The sequence below is a fragment of the Diadema antillarum genome, unplaced genomic scaffold (genome assembly GCF_040938485.1).
Source record: "Diadema antillarum isolate AM-2024a unplaced genomic scaffold, OU_Dant_1.0 seq00001222_RagTag, whole genome shotgun sequence".
NCBI classification, from domain to species: domain Eukaryota; kingdom Metazoa; phylum Echinodermata; class Echinoidea; order Diadematoida; family Diadematidae; genus Diadema; species Diadema antillarum.
Window position 1 is genome coordinate 16,350 of NW_027272012.1, and position 20,670 is coordinate 37,019.

The 20,670-nt window shown below is 39.9% G+C and overlaps 1 protein-coding gene across 1 annotated transcript in view; it reads right to left on the reverse strand.

Moving 5' to 3' along the window:
* Positions 1-17,821, reverse strand: part of LOC139744945 (serine/threonine-protein kinase mTOR-like) — a gene marked incomplete at its 3' end in the record, with an annotated part of 33,736 nt that extends 15,915 nt beyond the window's left edge. Inside the window, exons 1-18 of the mRNA XM_071655358.1 lie at positions 17,504-17,821; positions 15,627-15,859; positions 14,988-15,089; positions 14,350-14,448; positions 13,700-13,834; positions 13,079-13,141; positions 12,073-12,252; positions 11,586-11,698; positions 10,937-10,982; positions 9,073-9,206; positions 8,151-8,279; positions 6,497-6,660; positions 5,021-5,223; positions 4,487-4,580; positions 3,108-3,313; positions 2,432-2,554; positions 1,969-2,052; positions 1,130-1,222 (exon numbers count right to left, since the gene is read on the reverse strand). Of these exons, the coding sequence (XP_071511459.1) occupies positions 1,130-1,222; positions 1,969-2,052; positions 2,432-2,554; positions 3,108-3,313; positions 4,487-4,580; positions 5,021-5,223; positions 6,497-6,660; positions 8,151-8,279; positions 9,073-9,206; positions 10,937-10,982; positions 11,586-11,698; positions 12,073-12,252; positions 13,079-13,141; positions 13,700-13,834; positions 14,350-14,448; positions 14,988-15,089; positions 15,627-15,859; positions 17,504-17,720 (2,418 nt within the window). The remainder of the gene's footprint in view (positions 1-1,129; positions 1,223-1,968; positions 2,053-2,431; positions 2,555-3,107; positions 3,314-4,486; positions 4,581-5,020; positions 5,224-6,496; positions 6,661-8,150; positions 8,280-9,072; positions 9,207-10,936; positions 10,983-11,585; positions 11,699-12,072; positions 12,253-13,078; positions 13,142-13,699; positions 13,835-14,349; positions 14,449-14,987; positions 15,090-15,626; positions 15,860-17,503) is intronic.
* Between the last annotated feature and the right edge of the window lie 2,849 nt (positions 17,822-20,670).

Genomic DNA, 20,670 nt, shown 5'->3' on the forward strand with positions numbered 1-20,670 from the left:
ATTGAACCTCAAAAATATATTTTTGTACCAGAATCATAAAGATGCATCCATTGGTTTTAAAGATATATGAATAGAATGTAAAGCGGCAGCCATGCTTTTTTCAAAATGGCCGCTAATAAGTAGGTTGCCATGGTTTTATCCTCTCAAAAATCATTTTATTGGAATCCTTGACCCTCAAAACCTATACTTTGGCACAAGATTCACGACAATCGGACTTGTAGTTTCCAAAATACACAGCGATGCCATATCACATGGCGGCCATTTTGAAAAATGGCCGCCACGGCCGCCACAGGCAGAATAAGAGTGGCTTCCATATCAGAAATGACTTGTATTGGCATCATGTACATGTGTACCAAGTATGGTGCTTTTACCATAATGTGCATGATTCACCCTATATGTGCTCTATATCCGCTGGACTATTAGTGTTGTTATTATTATTATTATTATTATCTTTCATATACTTTGATCTGTTTGGTAACTTGCATTTGTTGAATGACTCTCACTTTCATTTTGTTGCCTCTTATTGGTACACCAGATTAGGGCTCACTGCTTGCTCCACCCCCTCCACAACTCTTGCTGTTGCTATTTCACTCTTTCCCTATTCTTTATCCCTCTGTTGTTCCTTATTTTGTTTGATGTTGCCTCCCTATTCATCCTTATCCTTCAAAGGTTGCCCCCTTGGTCCTAGGGATAATCACTGACCCTCCTCTGCCTTTTGTCTGTCCACCCTCCTGCTTTAATCCCCTCCTTTTACCTGTTGGGTTCCTTGCCCATGACCTCAAACCCTTCCTTCTGTTTTCTTTGTTCTGTGTCCCTAGCCCTCCAATGACTATTCTTGCTGTGTGTAGTCCTTATGCGTGATTGCTTTCCCTGCCTGTTTGTCATTTTGCCTCTGACGAAGATTCTGCTAGGATCGAAAGCTCAGGCCCCTTTTGACTCCAAAAATATTTCTACAGAGAAATGGAAATCAAGCTGACCACATCAAGCCCTTCAGGTATGAGTGCATAAACGGGCAGATGAAATATTTCCAGTTTGTTTTATGCGAGTGCTGACAGGTTGGCAGTGATCTCCTCTGCCAGAGCATGAGTGTGAAGCCGTCCATGTTTCAGAAAGGAGCTTGGCATCTTACCTCCCTCTTTCGGAGTGAGGCGCTGTCCTGCAGCATCTCCAGCATGATGGGGCAGAGTTCATCCATCCATTTCTTCATCTCAATCCCGCTCACCTGGAAGACAAGACATAACTCACACTTTATCAACAAACTCATGGCGATCAGGGAATGCAAGGCAATATAGCTTCATAGCGATGGATTATTGTGCTTATCGTATTAACTCTGTCTCTGTCAGGGACTTTTGGCAGTGTACGCAATAAAGTAGAGTTTTCTGTATCAATCGGCACTCAAGAGCACACAAGGATTCAACTTGCCATGATGAACCAAGTGCTGTGCTAGGTTCCCTAATCTGTTTCTCAAGCTAAAAAAATAAAAACTCTTTGAAATTTGACTCTTAGATTGATGCATTCCATGAACACAATATGTTTGCTTATCTTGTGTTAGTTTGAAAGATCAATAGCTTTTCTTCTTCTTCTTTTTTTTTCAGAAAAAGCTGAAATGCAATTTGCATCTAATACACAAATTCATTTAGTAAACACAATATGTTTCTTTCTTTTGAGTTTAGTTTACAGCAATTGTCCTCTGAAATAGTCATATTCTAAGACCTGTGTGTCTTTAACTCATTTTGTCAAACTGATAAAGCCTCAATATGACCACCTCAAAGAAAACTACACACATTTTTGATGGCCCAAGACAAAGAGTATGACCATTTCATTTTTTTTCCCGTTTGGTCCTCCTAATATTGCTGATATTTTCCATAATCAATGAACCAACATACATGTACACATATTTCACTATCAAACTAGATAAAAAGATATCGCTAATATAAACATGACAATCATCCTGACATCTGAACTCACCTGAGCCTGTTCTCCGATCGCAGCCAGGACGTTGATGACGACGCTGGGGTTGGGATCCGCTTCTTTCAGTTTGGGAACCAAAGCCTGTGCATCACACACACACCAACAACAACAACAAAGACAGTCTTATCGTTTATAGAAGTCTTAGAGTCTACATGCTTTAAAAAGTCAAATGCTTTCAATGTCCAAAACCAAGTGAGACATTGTCATGGCCCATGGATTATGCAAATTTGCCTGCATAAATGTGCATGACATATCAAGTATGCCAACAGAAATCCAACAATGAACGCGTGCTGACACATACATGTGAAAGGTACACTTATGCCAATTTTGTTGCTCGTTTGAAATGGTTGATGGACTAAATATAGACTGTAGATTTGATTTAAATAGCCTTTGTGAAGTTGGGTCATAACGTTAATCTGTGCTCAAACCCCCATCCCAACCATCCAGCCATCTCCCATACCTTGAGAATAGGCTCCATGTAGGGGCGGATGAGGCGCGGTGCGTTGGAGACAAGGTGAGCCAGCATCCGAGCACTCTGCTCCTTGTTACGCCCCACACCACTGTGCTCCAACTCTGTTAGGATCTGAAGGATGATAGTGGGGAATAGGTGGTCATTAGTGTATGGAAACATGTGACATGACACTTTCTCTAAACAAATTCTTCAGTTATTACCCCAAATCTGGGGGGACTCGCTCATATTTCATAATGTTCTCCAACAAATTCTTCAATTACAAGCCAAACATCTTTAGGGACTTGTTCAATTCACTGTTGTTCTTCGAAGAAAAAAAAAGTGCATGGTATCTAATACATTTGTACTGGTAAAGCTAAGCTACAACTTATGTAGTGACAACAGGTGCAAGACCATTTTCTTGACCAAACTTTTAATACATGTGATCATAAAGCAGTACCGGAATACACAGAAGACATTAGTTTCTTTTTTCTTTATGCTTTACAAACATTTCATGAAGGTTCCAAAAACTGATACATCTAAAAATTAAATGACAACTTAGCAAATACTTGCATTCGTTCTGCCAGTGTTGAGACTGGAAGAATTTCTGGTAGTTGATCTTTTGTATTCTGAGATCTATTCATAGCCATTCCGCAATTTCCAATGGTAAAGAAAAACCAAACGCTACCTGTATTAGTGTCTTCCTCAAGGAAGGCATGACATAGGCGGGGTTGAGGTTGCTTAGTCGTCCGATGGTGCACATGGCCAGCTCCCGGATTTCAAAGATCTCGTCATTGAGGGCAAGGAAGAGGGCACCAAGGTTCTCCGCTTGAGCAAGGTGCCCATCGAAACGCTCGTCAAGAGAGGCGAGAACGCAGTACCGAATGTCCGGATCTTCATCAGAGGAGTAAAAATTGCATCATATACCATCTCAAGGAAATCACCAAGACAAAATTCATTGACGATCAATAAATAACACAAGTTCAGGTATTGTGTAGTAAAAATGCAAGTGCACTGCAGAGCAAATCTTGTGGACATGAATATAGTACAGTTCTCCAGTGCTGTCATAACATCAGCATATATTTCACTGTTAAATCAGATTGAAGTGTTTCATCAATCACCAATGCTAGACATAATCTTTAAACTCATTTTCTATTTAATTTCTTTCTTCTTTTTTTCAGCTTGGAGTCACGAAAACCAGACTGAATCCATTGTAAAGGAAGTCCACATTCATGAACACTGCAATGATAGTAAACAGGAAATGCTGTCCCATCATTTCAGTTTTCAAGTTCATTTTTATCATTAGTGTCATTTTCTTCAACATCATCATCACTGCAACTACTATGGTTACCATTCTAATCCTCTCAGCATATTTAGTATTCCTCATCACTTTCCTATTGAAAATATATCTAATGTCTACACTCACTTTGTTTTATGAACTTGTTTCAACCATGTTTCATAGTCATCACTGATATCATGTGGATGATACCCTTCGAGAATCAAAATCTTTTAAATCTCACTGATATAAACATAATCGTCATCACCACCACCATTATCAACACCACACCACTACCAACACCACTGCCATCACCATCACCATCATCACCACCATCACATCATTGCCATAATCATCTTCACCATCACCACCAAAACCACACATCTCATACCACCACCATCACCATCATCATCATCACCATCACCACCACCGACACCACCACAACAACCATCATCATCATCACCACCACAACCATTAACACCACCACCATCACCACCACTTCCTCCATCATCATTATCAACATTATCATCATCATCATCACCACCTTCATCACCACGACCAACACCACCACCACCACCATCACCATCATCATCATCACCACCATCACTACCACCAACACCACCACCACCACCATCATCATCATCATCATCATCATCATCATCATCATCATCATCATCATCATCATTATCATCATCATCATCATCATCATCATCATCATCATCATCACCTTCATCACCACCGCCATAAACATTATCATAATCATCACAGTAAGAGTTGCAACTATCCCTTACCCGAGTCAGTGATGGCAACCACGAGCAGTTTGGAGAGGACCTCGGCAACAACTTGAGTGTTAGTGGCACTCACTGGGTGCGGGGCACTCCGTAACTGTATAATGACAACGAGGAAAGGAAAGGTGGATAATGCATCTTTGCAAGATAGGTTTGGTTCTTTCCTTGACTATGAATATCAAAGTTGGAGTGTTTACTTTCTTCATTACTTTCTCTGTGAACTGGAAGATACAACTTTGTAGCCAGATGTGGAATGAGTATAGAGGGGGTTAACATAAACAAAATAAATTACTTAAATAAAAACACAGAATTGTAGTAGTAGAAGTAGTGGTTGTAACAGCAACAGGGGTACTTTCATTATCATCACAATCATCAGCTTCATTAGTGATAGTACAGCACTGCGAGTAGCAGTTGAATGTTTAGTACTCTGACAGCTTAACTTTGATGTATGCAGAAAATCAAAAATTTCTGAAAGAACAAAGCCTATTGTGAGATATAATATTTTCAAACTACATGCAATCAGTTAATATGTCTCACGCTGACAGCCGGTTGCAGCAGGCTGGAGCATGTTCTGGCCGCCTCCATCCTGATCTCCTTGTGCTCGCTGGACAGGAAGTGGTCAGCGCAGTGCCGGACAAACTGGGTCAGGGAGTGACCCTCAAAGTCAAAGGTCCCCAGTGTCCGAAGGGCGAGGACGGTGCTGGTGATGTCCCCAGAATCCGGTGAGGCCAAAGCTGTACCTACAGCATTATTGAAGATAGAAATTTGGCGTAAGCACAGAAAATCTTCAGGATTTTGCACTGCAAGTGTTGTGACTTGATAGGAGAGATCATAACCTAAATGTCATCAATAGGAAAGTCCTTGATACCTACAACCTTGTATTTGAAATGAGGATAAAGATTTCTTATTTCATTTACGCAGAAGAGCCGTGCTCAGGACTGATAAATCCATACAGCAATACACAATCAATGATGTGAATGTTTCTTGGTAAATGAATAAAACTCAAGGGCCCAAATTCACGAAGGTGGTACAACTGTACAAATGAAACCATGGTTTAAACCATGGACAAACACCATGAGGCGCCAAGTGTCGCACGGAATATTTCATTACGAAATCGGTCATTTCGTCGACAAAATGACCGTTTCGTTTACGAAATGCCCGTTTTGTTACCAAAATTATCATTTCGTGGACGAAATGTTCATTTAGTTACAAAATGTCGTCATTTCGTTACAAAATAATCATTTCATCGACGAAATGACTGATTTTGTAACGAAACATTCCATGCGACACTTGACGCTCCATGGTTTAAACCATGGTTTCAATTGTACCACCTTCATGAATTTGGGCCATTAAGTCCTGTTTGTTTTCTCCCAAGTACCATTTCAATTTTGTCAGCATCGGGGTATCTAGATAACCGAAAGTTGAAAAGCACAAAAAGACCAATCACACCGAAGGTAACATCACAGATTACTTTTGAAAATTATCCTCTATACAATGAAGCCACAAGACATGTTACCTGTGTTACAGGCAACCATGTGAAATAGGTATTCATTTGTCCTTTTTCACCACAACATTTCCATATGCGAATGAATAAGCAAGTCTTGTACAGCTGCAATCAAAATTAAAAAAAGAAAAGAAACCAGATATGAAAACCTCAAGACTATTATTGCCTAAATCCAAATTTGTTGTCCAAGATAAGCGAGGCCAATCCTGCCTCTACATACTGTATCTCACTTCAATACATGATATGATCCACTGTATATGAATATGAAAGCTAACCGTGACTCACAGCGACAGAATTACACACAAACACACACCCGAACACACACATACATACATACACACTATGTAGGTAGACATACAAATTCATCGACAGACTATAGCTCCACTGCTGAATCTGCAATTCTTTACTATGCTGCTTCATCAACACCTTCTTAAAATTGCATTTCAACATACCGCAGGGACTGGAAAATAAAAATCAGCAAAGTGAAACACACACACAAATGCACAGACCTGTCTGTCCAGCTGGTGACATGAGCGCCCTCGGGGTGCCGGGGTGTCTGAGCGGCTTGTGCATGAGGACCAGGGAGAGCATTTTGAGCAGACCGTCCTGAATGTCTTTCTTCAGCTGGGGGATCTGCTGGGCTAGGTCGTGCAGGGCAGCAGTCAGGGCGGGGCTGGATGAGAGAAAAGTGCAAAGGTGGTAATGATGATGATGATGATGATGATGATGATGCAAAGGAGGCAGATAATAATAAAAATAATGATGAAGACCGCAGTGACAAAGATGAGGAGACGAGCAATGATTAGAATGATGATGAAGATGATGATGAAGATGATAATGATAATGATGATGAGGAGGCAGATGATAAAAATAATGATGAAGACCACAGTAGTATGAAGATGAGGAGGAGGAGAACAATGATTAGAGTGATGACAATGATGATGGTGGTGATGATGATGTGGGAGAAAACGATGGTAAAAATTATGACAAAGATGATGGTGACGATGAGGAGTAGAAGGATGTTAATGAGGAGAAAGTAGAGGAGGATGAGGGATAGAGGAAGAGGAGGAGTACAAGGAGAGGGACAGGGATCGGGAGAAGCAGCAGAAGAGGTGAAAAAAAAAAGTTTAAAAAAAAGATGATGTTATGATAAGATGACGACAAAGAACAAAATATGCAGATGAGGAAGAATAGCAACAGGATAAAGAACAAAATGGGGAAGAGGAGAGAAGGAGAATAGGAGAAGAAATGGATGATGAGGAATAGGAAGAGCAAAAGGAGTGGATGAGGGGAAATGGGCAACAAGAGATATTACAGAAGGGTAAGGACGAGTACGAGCAGGACCGAAAGGAGGATGAGAAAAATCATTATCAACTTGGAAAATTACATGTATCTACTATCATCATGAATTATCTTATAAGAGCTTGGGTCAGGATATCTTTCAATATATACTGCTAAAATGGCCTGTTCCACTTTTACACTACATTTACTCTGTTCTCAAAAAGCAAGTCGAATAACTGGTAGATGAGAGTCAACTTTAAATTGGAAGCAATCTCCACTGAGAAAGTCATCCGGGGCTTTTCCTACATGGATCAACATGAACTATGCACCAGAATCCCATGCACAGTGCACTTGGAGTTTAGCATCAAGAAAATCACCTCTGAAAATGTGTGGCAGGGCAGCCAAAGGCTATAAAAATATGGGGGGCGGGGGGGGGCGGGGGAAGGAGTGAGAAACATACATGTATGGTGTACGTGTTTCTCAATTCGTGGAAGGGCCTCTTTTCCACAGGTATCACACATAATGACAGAGACTCCAACCCCAATCACCTTCTGATCTGGAGATTTCTCCCGCCTGAAACCCCTAGCAAACGGGAGATTCCAAGTTGATGTGTGCGAAGTGCAAAGTTCCTAGGGTTCTAGATGTTCTCTGGTGCTATCTAAGGTTTATTTTTTCAACATACGATAGCAATAAGTAAGAAATCCTTTCCACCGGGAGACACAGAGCCAGGGCGGGATAATTCAAATCTCAAGCGGGAGAACAGGAGATTTTGCCAAAATGGGCTTTCGGCGGGAGATCTCCCGTCGAAAACGGGAGAGTTGGAGTCTCTGTAATGAGTGAGTACGAAGAGTTCTGTCTAATGAGGAAAAGTTTGCTTCTCACCTCAGCCCCACAGCCAGCATGGGTTCCAATAGTTCTTTGACCTCTCTGGCAATGGTTGGACCCACGGCCCTGGCAAGCATGCTGATGCAGGTGAACACGGCAGGGTCAACCACAATGCTCTTGTGTCTCCTTGATGGATGAAGAGAAAATATTCCATGATTGTTTTGCATTACTGAGCTGTCATAGCTCTCTACACTCCACTACTTTGTGTTAGGTCGGAAACAAAAATCTCAAGCAAAATCAAAATCTCAATCTGAAAGGTGACATTCATATCCTGTGCTCCTACTCTGTAAACAACACAACCCATGTATGTTTAGCAAAGTGGGACCTCAATAAAAAATTCTCAGTGTTCCAAAAATCGCAAATTTAACAAAGACATGTGGACATTTGCAGATCTCAGTGCCCACTGCAACCATAACAAGCTGTAGTTCTAGATTTCAATACTTAAACATGTGACCTATAAGAGAAGCCAAATACATACATGATGCAAAGCACAGTCAATGTCAATGAGACATAATACGAAAATGGCAAAATGTAAAGGACAGAAAATCTAGAGAATATCCCCATACAACCATACCACATGACCTTTGACAGTATTACTTGCCTTTCATTGTGAAAAAAAAAATCAATGACATGACACAAAGGGAGCATTCTACATGTTCTTCTCTTATGTATGCTAAATGTCTTGTGCAATACTCAAAGGCACAAAATATGAGGGTGCACACAGGACAAGCTAGATAGTAAAGAAATCTGAAGGGAGACTGTAATGCTATGAAAGTATCCGCCATAAAAGAAGGGGGGAAAAAAAAAACATATTTACACAATTTTATTTGTACTCCCAAGAAATACTGCTGAAATTGGGCAAAATATTCAACCTCCACATCGCCACATTATGAAACATTTCCAGTGTTCAGCGACTAACCTGTGTGGAATGTCCTTGTGCGGAAGTGAGGATCTCACAATGTCAAGAATCTTACTGAGATGGTCAGTAATGTTCCCCTTGACCGCCACAGCCAGCAAACCTACAGCCTGAAAGGCATTGGACTTTTCTCGCTCCTGTGGACATTGAATCCAAACAAAGGTCACAGCAAGTCCTAACCTTCAGCACGATGTGTTCATGTCCACTCACATACAGTGAATCGTCACTCATTCATACTAAAAAAAAAAATGTTATGCTTATTTCACTGTGCATGCAATATTTCACATATCAGTAAGCCAACTACATTCGTACATAGTGTGCCTAAGCTATTTTTTTTCTTTTACTCTATTTCTTTCTCTCTTGTACTTATTCTCTCACCAACACAGGCATAGCCCCCCCCCCCCCCCCCCATGCACACACTTCCTTCAACACACTATGTTCATGTCTACTCACGTACAGTGAATCACCTGTTGTCAGTTATACACACTAATAAAATTTTATGTCTGTTTCACTGTGCATGCAATATTTTAAATATCAGTTAGCCAATTACATTCGTACATAGTGTGCCTAAGCTGTTGTTGTTTTTTTCTTTTACTCTATTTCTTTCTCTCTTGTACTTATTCTCTCACCAACACAGGCATAGCCCCCCCCCCCCCCCCCCCCCCCCCATGCACACACTTCCTTCAACACACTATGTTTACGTCTACTCACGTACAGTGAATCACCGGTTGTCAGTTATACACACTAATAAAATTTTATGTCTGTTTCACTGTGCATGCAATATTTCAAATATCAGTTAGCCAATTACATCCGTACATAGTGTGCCTAACAGCTGTTGGTTTTTTTTTTCTTTTACTCTATTTCTTTCTCTCTTGCGCTTATTCTCTCACCAACACAGGCATAGCCCCCCCCCCCCCCCCCATGCACACACTTCCTTTCGTAATCTTTGATGATTTCACTTAATGGTAGCATAAAATATAATTTACATGAATTACAATGTATCATGTAATCACATAAAGAATAACAAACATGAATATTCCTCAAATATAAACTGTACATATCAAAAAAAAAATGCAAAAAATACAAACACTAGTACATCTTAAAATGTGGTATACAAATCAGCCTAAAGTGGTATTCTAATTCATACCACACATCTCCACATCTAAACACTCTTTTCACCCCATACCCCTCCACCAAACACTGAAACACAAACAGAATCTTCTTCAGAAGATTATTTCTCTTTTCAAGGGCATTATGATATTCAGTCCAACAAATAAATTTTGCTGTTGGATGAAACAGGAATATGTCCACAAATCCCAAAATAAAGTGTATGGCCACAGGCTTTGACATTTTCAGAACAATTTCCTGTTGAGGAATACACTTGGGACAAAATCTCCAGTGTGGACCAAATAAATCAATGACTTTGAAAAATGCTTCTGTATTCTTTGGGTGTTTCAAAGAAGACATGTTTCTACACCACCAAAGAGAATAAGATTTTGTATACAGCAGAGCTACCAAGTCTCACGCATTGTGAGTGAGACTCAAGCATTTAGGGTCTGTCTCACGATCTCACGCATTGGGAGCATAGCTTGAAAGTGAGACTTGCAATTGAAGGCATATTTCCCTTTTGTGTCTTAAAATAAGTAAAGTACAGTCACTTAAGTATGCACCAGCTTGCACCATTAAGAGCTAAAAATTGAAAAAGCTCCCTACCATGGGAGGGCGGACATCCCCTTCCCACACCCTCCCCTCACTCGGTCGCTTCGCACTCTCGCTCACGCACATGCGCGCACCCTGAGATGCTGAGTCATGAAAATCTCACTCATAAATTTTTTTTTTAACTTGGCATCTATGATACAGCACATACCCTTCTCAAAGAGATCAGCATGTAGGTCACAGTGTCATCCAAATAGCTGAAAGAGAAATAAAACAGAAGAGTAGAAATCCATATGACATGATACAGGAAAGGAATGAGTGCAAATCTGAGAGATGCATGCCATATCATCTAGGCCTTATTTTGTAACCACAAGCGATTTCAATATTGCTAAAACGATTCTGGACTCTGTTCATAAAGACTGATCATAAGACTGATCTTACGATTGAAGCCATTCAAAATAGTTACACTCGATTTGCTGGTAAACTGGTGCTTCACATCAAGCATAAGTATCTTTATGAAACAGAGTTAAGATCAGGAATGATCGAGTTCACCGAGTTATGCTCAATAAATTGAACGTAACTCTCTATGAAGCAGTAGACTGGTCTCCTAAATACTGTAAAACTGGAAATTTTCGGGGTGAGGAAATTTTTGCACATTTCGCGCAAACAAAAAAGTGTTGCAAAAATCAAAGCATGTGAATATTTCACCTGCAATATGTAACATTATGTGATGCGTTGATTCCACACACAAAAAATAGAATTCATCTTACTCAGTAGAGTGTGAAAAAGTACTTGCGGAAAAATATATCGCAGTATTACAGTACAAACTGTAGTTTCACAGTAACATTGGAAGAACTCACTATGAGACAAATCTCTTTGGCTCAAAGGCCGCCAGCCGTGGCAGCAAGTTGAGGAGTGTCTGCTGAATCAACGGACTCCGGCTGTTCCGGAACTTCAGGACTTGATGGCATACCTGTCAATAAACAGCGGTAATGAAAATGAACAAATGAAGAAAAGATCTTTTCTGTGTTTTCGCAAACATAAACAAAATGATACGGCAAAAGGGGTTCATGGCCACCGAGAGAAAGAACTCATTGCAGAGTTTCTGACACCTATTTGCAAACATCACGTCTTGATGTTGTAGTGTTGTTTGATATCTTTTTTTTTTTTTTTTTTGCTTGCACTGTTCTTTCTGTGACAACACAAACAAACATACAAAAATCAGTTGACAATGAAAAGGAGTGCTTGGACAAAGTGAGAGAGTGGATTAATGGAACCTTTGAATGGAAATAAAAAAAGGAATGCAGAACTCTAATTTGAAAGAAGGGAATGCTTGGTCGGACTCACAGCATCAAACTTCTGCTGCATGAGCTCCTGGCAATAGCGACTCTCGGTAATGCGAGGCTTCGGCTGGATACTGGTGCTGACTAGGGACAGGGGGCTGGCCAGACCCCGCTGAAGGTGCAGGCTGTGGCCTAGCTGGGGGCCAGGCGGGGGCTTGGCCTTGCTGCTTGACGAACCTAGCTCCTATGAGGAAAAGAAAATGGGCATGATCGAGTACACGTACTTGCAGAATTAGACACATATCATTCATAAAGCATTTGAGCATCACACTTCCCAGCACTTCAAAAAAATCACTAAAAAACAGCAAAACACAAATGTACAATGATATGTGTAAGACAAGATAGAAAGCAAAATACACTCCTAGCTAAGCATAAAACAGCAGCATAATATGATTAGAACATCTTTCTCAAGCATTATAATTTTGATGTCACTATTTAATTGGCTTGCCATTGTCAGTCAAATTAACATATCAGATGACATGATAACAGACCATTTTACTCTATAAAACAAGTACAAGCAAATGACATACGATGAACTATTCAGTCAGATATTTACATACAATTTTTCTTACATCCCTGTGCTACCACTGAGAGGTTGTGAGTGCATACTGAATTGAAGTACTTTTATTGTAAATCATTCTAGATACATTGTTATTATATTGACATAAAAAAGGGTGATTTGTTTGTTTCTTTGTTTGCTAGCTTATTGTTATTGGGGGGGGTGGGCAGATGGGAGAAACTTACAGTAAGCTATATTTGTCTTCAGGATACATTATGCACATTATAATCATAAAGAAGAAATGGTGTAGTGAGTAGTGACATCCAATATTGTAAACTGCTCTTGCCATTTGTGTCTACACAGAGAGGACAACTGTTTTGATTTCACCCTCACACGTTTCTGGCTTAGCAACAGCAAAGAACTACGGAGTACAGTACGTTATCGATGAAGCATTATATTTTCTTCAGCACACAATTCGGAGCAAAGAAAAGTCGATTTGAAGACACCATACCTTAAAGCTGTGCTCGTGCTGGGTCTGTTGTTGAGATATCTCTTCCATCTCCTGGCGTAGGCGCTGCAAAGAGGGAGGTAAATGGAATTTTGAGTCAATGAACAACTGAAGTTAGAGATCATTTTGCCATCATGAGCTGAGTTGAAAAAAAAACAATGTGTCATCACGGAGCAAACAAATTTGAAGAAATGATGTGTAATATCTTCTTATCTACCAAATGTTATACAAAAGAGGAATTAGCAACGAAAGTTGGTAACTGATTTTAACACCTCATAAAAGCTTATCTTCAATATCTTAGCACTGATGACTGAAAATACAAACAACTAAAAAAAGTAAAACAAAAATTGCATTTGAACTGTCAGCTAACATGTACCTGTATCAAACAAGCATCACTGATATTCTTCCAAACTGCATAAATTGTTTGGGGAAAAAAAAGCAGACCTAATTTCTCAAAAGTTTGCCACCATCAGGTTAGAAGTGAAACTAGGATAGATGTAAGAGTCAGTGATGAGAGAAAAATGAGATATCCTGCCAACTCAGTGCTGTGGAGATTAAGAAATACACAAAAACAAGTCCACTCCCCCCATCCCCATTCCACCCCACCCCATCAGACCCCCTCACCTCTCCTTCTCGGCTGCTGTTGCGAATGAGCTCGTTGATGATCAGGAGTGACCCGTGGGTGCGGTCATCTCGGTTCAGGCCTTTCTCCTTGGATCCGACCTCTTCAAAGCCCTTCTCGGCCTCCTCGTAAGTTTGCTGCCACAAAGAGTGCACATCCATCGGAAGTTCAATACTTTGTTGTTGTTTTTTTCTTTGTGCACATTCATCATAACTTAACACGCCGTTGTTGTTGTTGTTGTTTTTATCACCTCTTCCACACTTGTGTCATGCAAATCCCAGATTACGAGACTACATCACGAGGTATTCCCTGAAGTTGTTTCGATGTAATGATGTAACCTCCTGACTAAAGTATATGAAATCTACATGCATCTCGGCAAAGGGAAAACTTCTCTAAGCGATTGCCTTTCATAAAATCAACAATTGTAACCGTCCCCAAAACAAGAAATCAGACACACAAAATGAGGATTTTTTTTTTCCACCCAACTGGTCTGAAATTACATTTTGAGACAAAAGTTAATAAGGGCACACTTAAAAAAGCATAATAAAAAAAAGACATAAGTCTGTGATAAATACTTAGCATGGGGTTTACAGAACATGCTTAGATAGAACCATCAAATTTGCTGGGTATGTACACCACCAGATCAACTCACCTTGTACCACTGTGGTTTTTGCATCTCTTTTGTTTCCCTCTGGGCTGTTAGCTCCAAGCAGGCTCTCAGTGCCGACACTGCCGCCTCTCTAATGGCTTGCTGTAACAGATCATGATATGAGATCAGGAAGATGTTAACACATTTCTGCTCACGACTATCAGTTATCTTTTATTGTCATCATGTAAGGACAGCCTCCACACGATCATAAGATTTGTTGAACTGAATATTTTCTGTACACAATATGTCACAGATACACAGACTTTACTATTCTGTCCGTTATCAATAATCATATATGCTGAAATCTATGCGTTCCATCACATCAATGTCTTTTCATTAATCTGATCTTAATTCACATCAATCTACCATCACAGCAAACATCATATAGGATGCATACACATTGATAATAGTGATGTGTACACCGTGGCACACAAACAGTTCAGTATGTAAAGCAGATTTACTTCACATCTTGTTTTTAGCAAACTTAGATGTTATAATCACTTGAAAAGACAAAATGTTTGAATAACAGATGTGGTGAATCTATCATGTACATAATGAATGTACAGTGTATGAATATGAATGCTTGTAAGTAAGATCTTCTGTGTAGGTCCCAGAGAAGCAAGTCCTTCAGAACAACTCACCTTTGGGTCTCTGATGGCATTGAAGATGTTGTCAAAGAAAGATTGCACTTGTTGAAAGAAGAATGTTGGGGTGTTCTCTGCTAGCTCACGCAGAACCAGGACCTGAAACATGAGACAAACAAATTTTACAGTCATTTTAAATCAGAGTATGGCCTCAAAGAGTAGGGAGGGCACTTAAAATTTGAGTGTACAAAATTAACTTCACAACATACTGCAGTCACAACAGCAGAGACAGTAGCAAGCTAGTCAGAGTTTGTTATCATGTATATCATGTTTACGAAAGTCAAATTTATCTTCTCTTTTTTTCTTTCTTCTTTCCAAGCAAATAATCTGTCCATTTGAATTAACCTACTATTATATACACCGAACATACAATTACAAGTTAACAACACAGTGGGCTGGTTTGTCCATTAATCTAGATTACAAGGTCTTCTTGTGAATAAAAGATGGTATGGAGTCCTCAGCACAACAGAGGTGGTAATCACATCCACAAACAAACATGACATTTTAAAACGGGGCAAAATATACTATATTTGCTGGAATGATAAATATTGTAGCTCAAACAGGTCGTCTTCTTAATAAAGTAATATCAACTCCACTGAAGAATCTTTGAATCAAAATTAGCTCTCTGCAACTTACAGCAGCATGTCTGCGTCCCTCCTGCCTGTCCCCGCCCAGCCACTCGAGGGCCCTCTTCACTTCAAAGTCCACATACTCTGGGGTAAAGGTGCCTCCCGCCAGAGCCAGATGACCAATGGCCTTGGCAGCCATCTCCATTACAACGACATCGTTTGAGGGCAGGAGGTTCCTCAGGTAGTTGGCAAATCGAAAGATTCTTGTGGCATTGTCTCCATCGATCCCAATGAGGCTCACTGTAACAAACGTTAAGAGTAGTAGAAACGAACATCAATTCCCTGTCAACTCTTTAAGCAGACTAACAATTAAAAGTTTTATGCCATCTGCCAATATGAGTGGATGTTTACATAATTTGTGCAATCTTACAAAATCTAAGTTTGTTAATGATTTCACCATTTTTTTTTATTTCTTTCAGCAGCATGCTTGTTAGTACACCACAATTATTGTACGGCACTCCCACCACCAAGGTTCGACCCTCCCATGCCAAGGTTTGACCGTGCGCAAAAATATAGGTTTCTAGAATTGTAGATGTAGCAGTCACATTTTGCACAGCACTGTGGTCGAATTACACCCCCACCACCAAGGTTCGACCCTCCCATGCCAAGGTTTGACCGTGCGCAAAAAATATAGGTTTCTAGAATTGTAGATGTAGCAGTCACATTTTGCACAGCACTGTGGTCGAATTATGGGCAGCTTGCATTACAAATTACACTTGATTTACAGCCATAGCTGAGCTAGTCTCAACGGCTAATACAGAAATATAGATTTAATTAATAGATCTTAACTGAGTTAACGTTAGGTGTTCGTGTTCTAGTCCCACAAAGAATTATGAGTTCTATTTTATGGACTTGCGACAGGAAGCTACGAATTGTAGGCACCGTACCGTCTGTAATTTAGTAGGGGCAAGCATGGTATTACCGGACGCATGGTATTACCGGACACGCACATTTTTGCGTACTAATGACATTCTGTACGCGCGAGACTTCGTAGATTAGCCTCACAGAACTTTGTGCGGACCGAAATCGCAAAAAACGCCACATAAAAATGTAAAAACACGAAAAAATTCACATTTTACCTCAAATTTATAGTTGAGTGACCCGCACCTCTTCATAGTTAATATTTATGCATGTTTGAATCACATTTCACGACTGAAATTCTATGAAATCCCACTCACATACAGGAAAAATGCTGAAGATTCCAATAAAACCAAAAGTTCACTGATCGATATCGGAAATTTGTAGCTATCGTCCTCAAACGCGAACGATGCGGAATAGTTGTGCGCTAAGGGGCCCGCAGCTGATCACCCGCGCGAGCAGCTCCTATAGACAAAGCACGTAAACTAGAAGTATAGAGTCTAACCAGTTGTCGATTTCTCACAAGGTTTTATTGCGTGAACTGTTCGAAATGTTCAAGACGGACATTTACCGTAAAATACGAAATTTGAGCCTCATTTGCCGATATTTTCTCTGTCATCCGCTCGGTGAGAATGTGTACGGTGATTTGTGGGATGAATTATGATTCTGGTGCAAGGACTAGGTGCAAAAGACCTCGATTATTCGATTACGAAAATCGTGTCCGGTAATACAATGCGATTGAGCACCGCGCAAAAACAACTATTTTTAGAGGGGTATGTTTGAAGCATATTTTCTCAAAACTGGAACGAAGAATTGACATAAGTTGGCTGAATTCGTAATTTCCAGGAGTCTGTGAATAAGTGATGTTATTTTTAGCCGAAATTTCATCCACTGAGTACGGAAATCAAAGCCACGAAAAAAAGCGTCCGGTAATTGGATGTCCCACCCTACCTTGAATAAATTTATCATTTTTCAAACAAATAAAGCAATGACTGGAGATGTGATATTAAAGCGTAAAATTCTTACCAATGGCTAGAATTCCACCCTTCTTTTCATTGACGTCCTGACTAGACACTAGCTCGAAAATGTGGTGGTTCAGCTCGTCCATGAAGGAGGTGCGCTCGTCCGCCGACACCTCCCGCAGCTCGGTGCTGACGTAGTGTTGCAGGTTTTTGGCTGCTCTCGTGCGGACATCGTCGTGCCGACTTTTGAGACCCCCGATAAGGCTGTTCATCATCGACATGTTGCCAGTCTGAGCCTCAATTCACACCATTACCACATCGGGCCAGCAACACAACAATAATTAGTCTGAGCTCTGCGGCTGCCTAGCGTCTAAATTCTAGATGTTCTCGGCCAATGGCAATGCCAATGACAATGTCTGAGGGTTGACCTACCAGAGAGATAGTGCGCTGCCCCTTGCATGAGCTAGATTCTATACAGCGCAGCTGCCCCACGACGAAAAGGCGTTTCGAAAAGCAAAAGGGCACCGCTGATAAGTTGTGATCACACGATTTCCTTGCAAAGGCCAGGATTTGCGCCAGATCATCCCTTGCAAATCCCTTTGCAAATGGTCAGGGATCTGAAGGTAGTATTCTTTGGCTTGTAGAGTTTGCAGGGTAAGAAAGAGCTAACTCTGTGTTAGATCATAGTCATCAGGCACTGCACTGGCAGGATCACAACACTGGAACAGGAAGGAGTTTGACCATTGACCCTTGACCCACATTTCCGCCGTCTAGCTACATGAATTCCGAAGATTTATGCGTGGTCTACTAATCAAATTAGACGCTTGAAAGAGATACAAAATGCTTGGAAGTCAGTTTAGAGAATAATTATATACTTCTCAACGGAATTTCGATAATGAGAAGCAAGTGTCCTTTGCAACATGTAAGATATGACATATCATTATCATCTGGCGAATTATTATGGGGATCACGTAACTTTCTATCTCCCAATGTGCACACAAGGGCGCGGCCATATTGTTGTACTACAATTATTTTTCATTCGTTTGAACATCAACAGTTTTTGCAATATTAAAGATATTATAACATAGCAAATAATATATTTAATGTACACAAAAAATATGTTAATCTTTATCTTTCAAAATGACATATTTTAAGCAGCATGAAGGTACGACGAATTTCCTCTCTATAACTCATCACGAGTGCACTGCGGAATAGAGTTAGTCGCCTATTATGCCGATAGCGTTTTTACCTTTGCCAATTTACTTTGTCTGAATTACTATAGTGAGTACTGACTTCACAAAATGCGTGGATCGGAAGTTATAGGGCTCACACGGGTAAATAATTCCCCATAGAGACGTGTGTTAAAATTCAAATTTCAAAAAATTCTGTAAAATAGCTGGGAGAAATGAGGTGTTTTATCTTCACTAACCTGAATAAGTGAGATATTACCTTTCATCCATCAGATTTCCAGGGTGGGTTGTTCTGCTCTAATTCTGTCTAGGGGCCCGCAAAGCCAGACTACGAGTTCTTGTCACTCAAAAAATCACCTATTTTCCGTACACGTGATACCCAATGAAATATAGTCCCCTCAAATTCCATCAGAAAAGCTTTCATCTTCCAACCAAAATGCAGTTTGTAGAGGAATTCATACTCAATATCTACAGCTATTCAATTTTTTGCCAAACTACATCATTGATTTTTAATTATTTTTTTTCTTCATTTATTTTGGTATCTTTGGTACGAATTTGTGAAGGGGTCTGGGACAGTCCATTTTATTTACAGGTGTGAGCCCTATAAGTCGCGGATGAATCGCTTAGGCCTACTATAGATCGAGCTAAATGTTGTAAATTCTTCATCCCTTTAAATGTATTTAGATAACCCTTATAGGAATGTGAATCGTAACAGCGGGCCACACAATTTTCAGTTGATGCAATGCAAATGAATTGATATGAGTATATATTTCCAATATTGACGCTTGAGTATAAGGAATCTTGAAAAAGAGTGACTATCAATCAAAGCAGTAACATTAACCTTGTGCATCGTTCGTCATAATCTTTGGTGGTTTATTTAGGGGTCTTAACACTATTGTTAATTCAGTTTTTGGTACAAAGGGAGAAATTGCAGGAAGATACTATGTACTATACTGAGTGATGATACCGTACGTTTTATCTGGCATATTCTCACAAGTTTATCAAACAATATCAAATCGGCTTTAACCATGTTTGATGAATATAAACAGAGAAAAGAATATAACCAGGTGATTTTAGGTTAAAGATGATCGATAGGCCTATTCACATTAATTATGACACTCATCAGTTCCAATTTACGAGGGAATTCGTGTTATCAACTTGCCTAAAAATCATGAATGTTAACAAAGCAATTGAGAAAAAAAACACGAACACATAATAATAATATGTCCCGGGGCCACTAAAAGTGGTGTCGGGCCACCAGATTTCGAAACAAAAAAGGTTAACGTTGCATGGTGGCGATCGTGCAGCTGAAATTCAAAGTAAATGTTTATGTTGCCTTTTTATCGGGACGTAATTACATTTTTTTTCTTGCAAAATTTTTCAATGTTGATACTTTTAAAGTCAGGTGTATTCTTTGAAAGACTTGTGAAATGTCTACTCTATAGGATATAGCTATGAACATGCCAAGAGAATCACTCTACAGCATTATAACTTCCAGTGTGTAAAGTACACCAATACAAACAGGAAACACCTATCCCCGAAAAGTTCAGCAAATTTGTATTATGTTTTGTTAATTGAAAGTCTCCTCGGTGTTTCAGTAAAATTGGATAACAGAAAGGCATACTATCACTGACTATAAGGACGGATCGCGTTTTACCAAGTTGGAACCTGTTTACTTATAAGTAATATGTATAAATATAAGCTTAAAAATATTTGCTTTCCATATTATAGTTAATTCCGCTTATGAAAAATCCGCTATGTTTCACTTGTCCTTGAGATTTTGTGGCGTGTCCACAGACCTTTTCCAATCCTTTCCTTTTCCTTTTCTTCCTCCATTCTTCCCTGCTCCTCTTTCCTCGTTCTTCGTTGTCCAGCGATAACTGTGCGTGTGCATTTTTCTTCATTTGTTATTTCTGTGTTTTGTGTTGTTATTGTTGTCGTTGTCGTTATGGTTTTGTGTGTCTGGCAACGTGTATATGTCTTCCTTTTTTGGTCAATTTCCTGGCATACACGGCCAATGGAAAAAAAAATAAGAAATAAA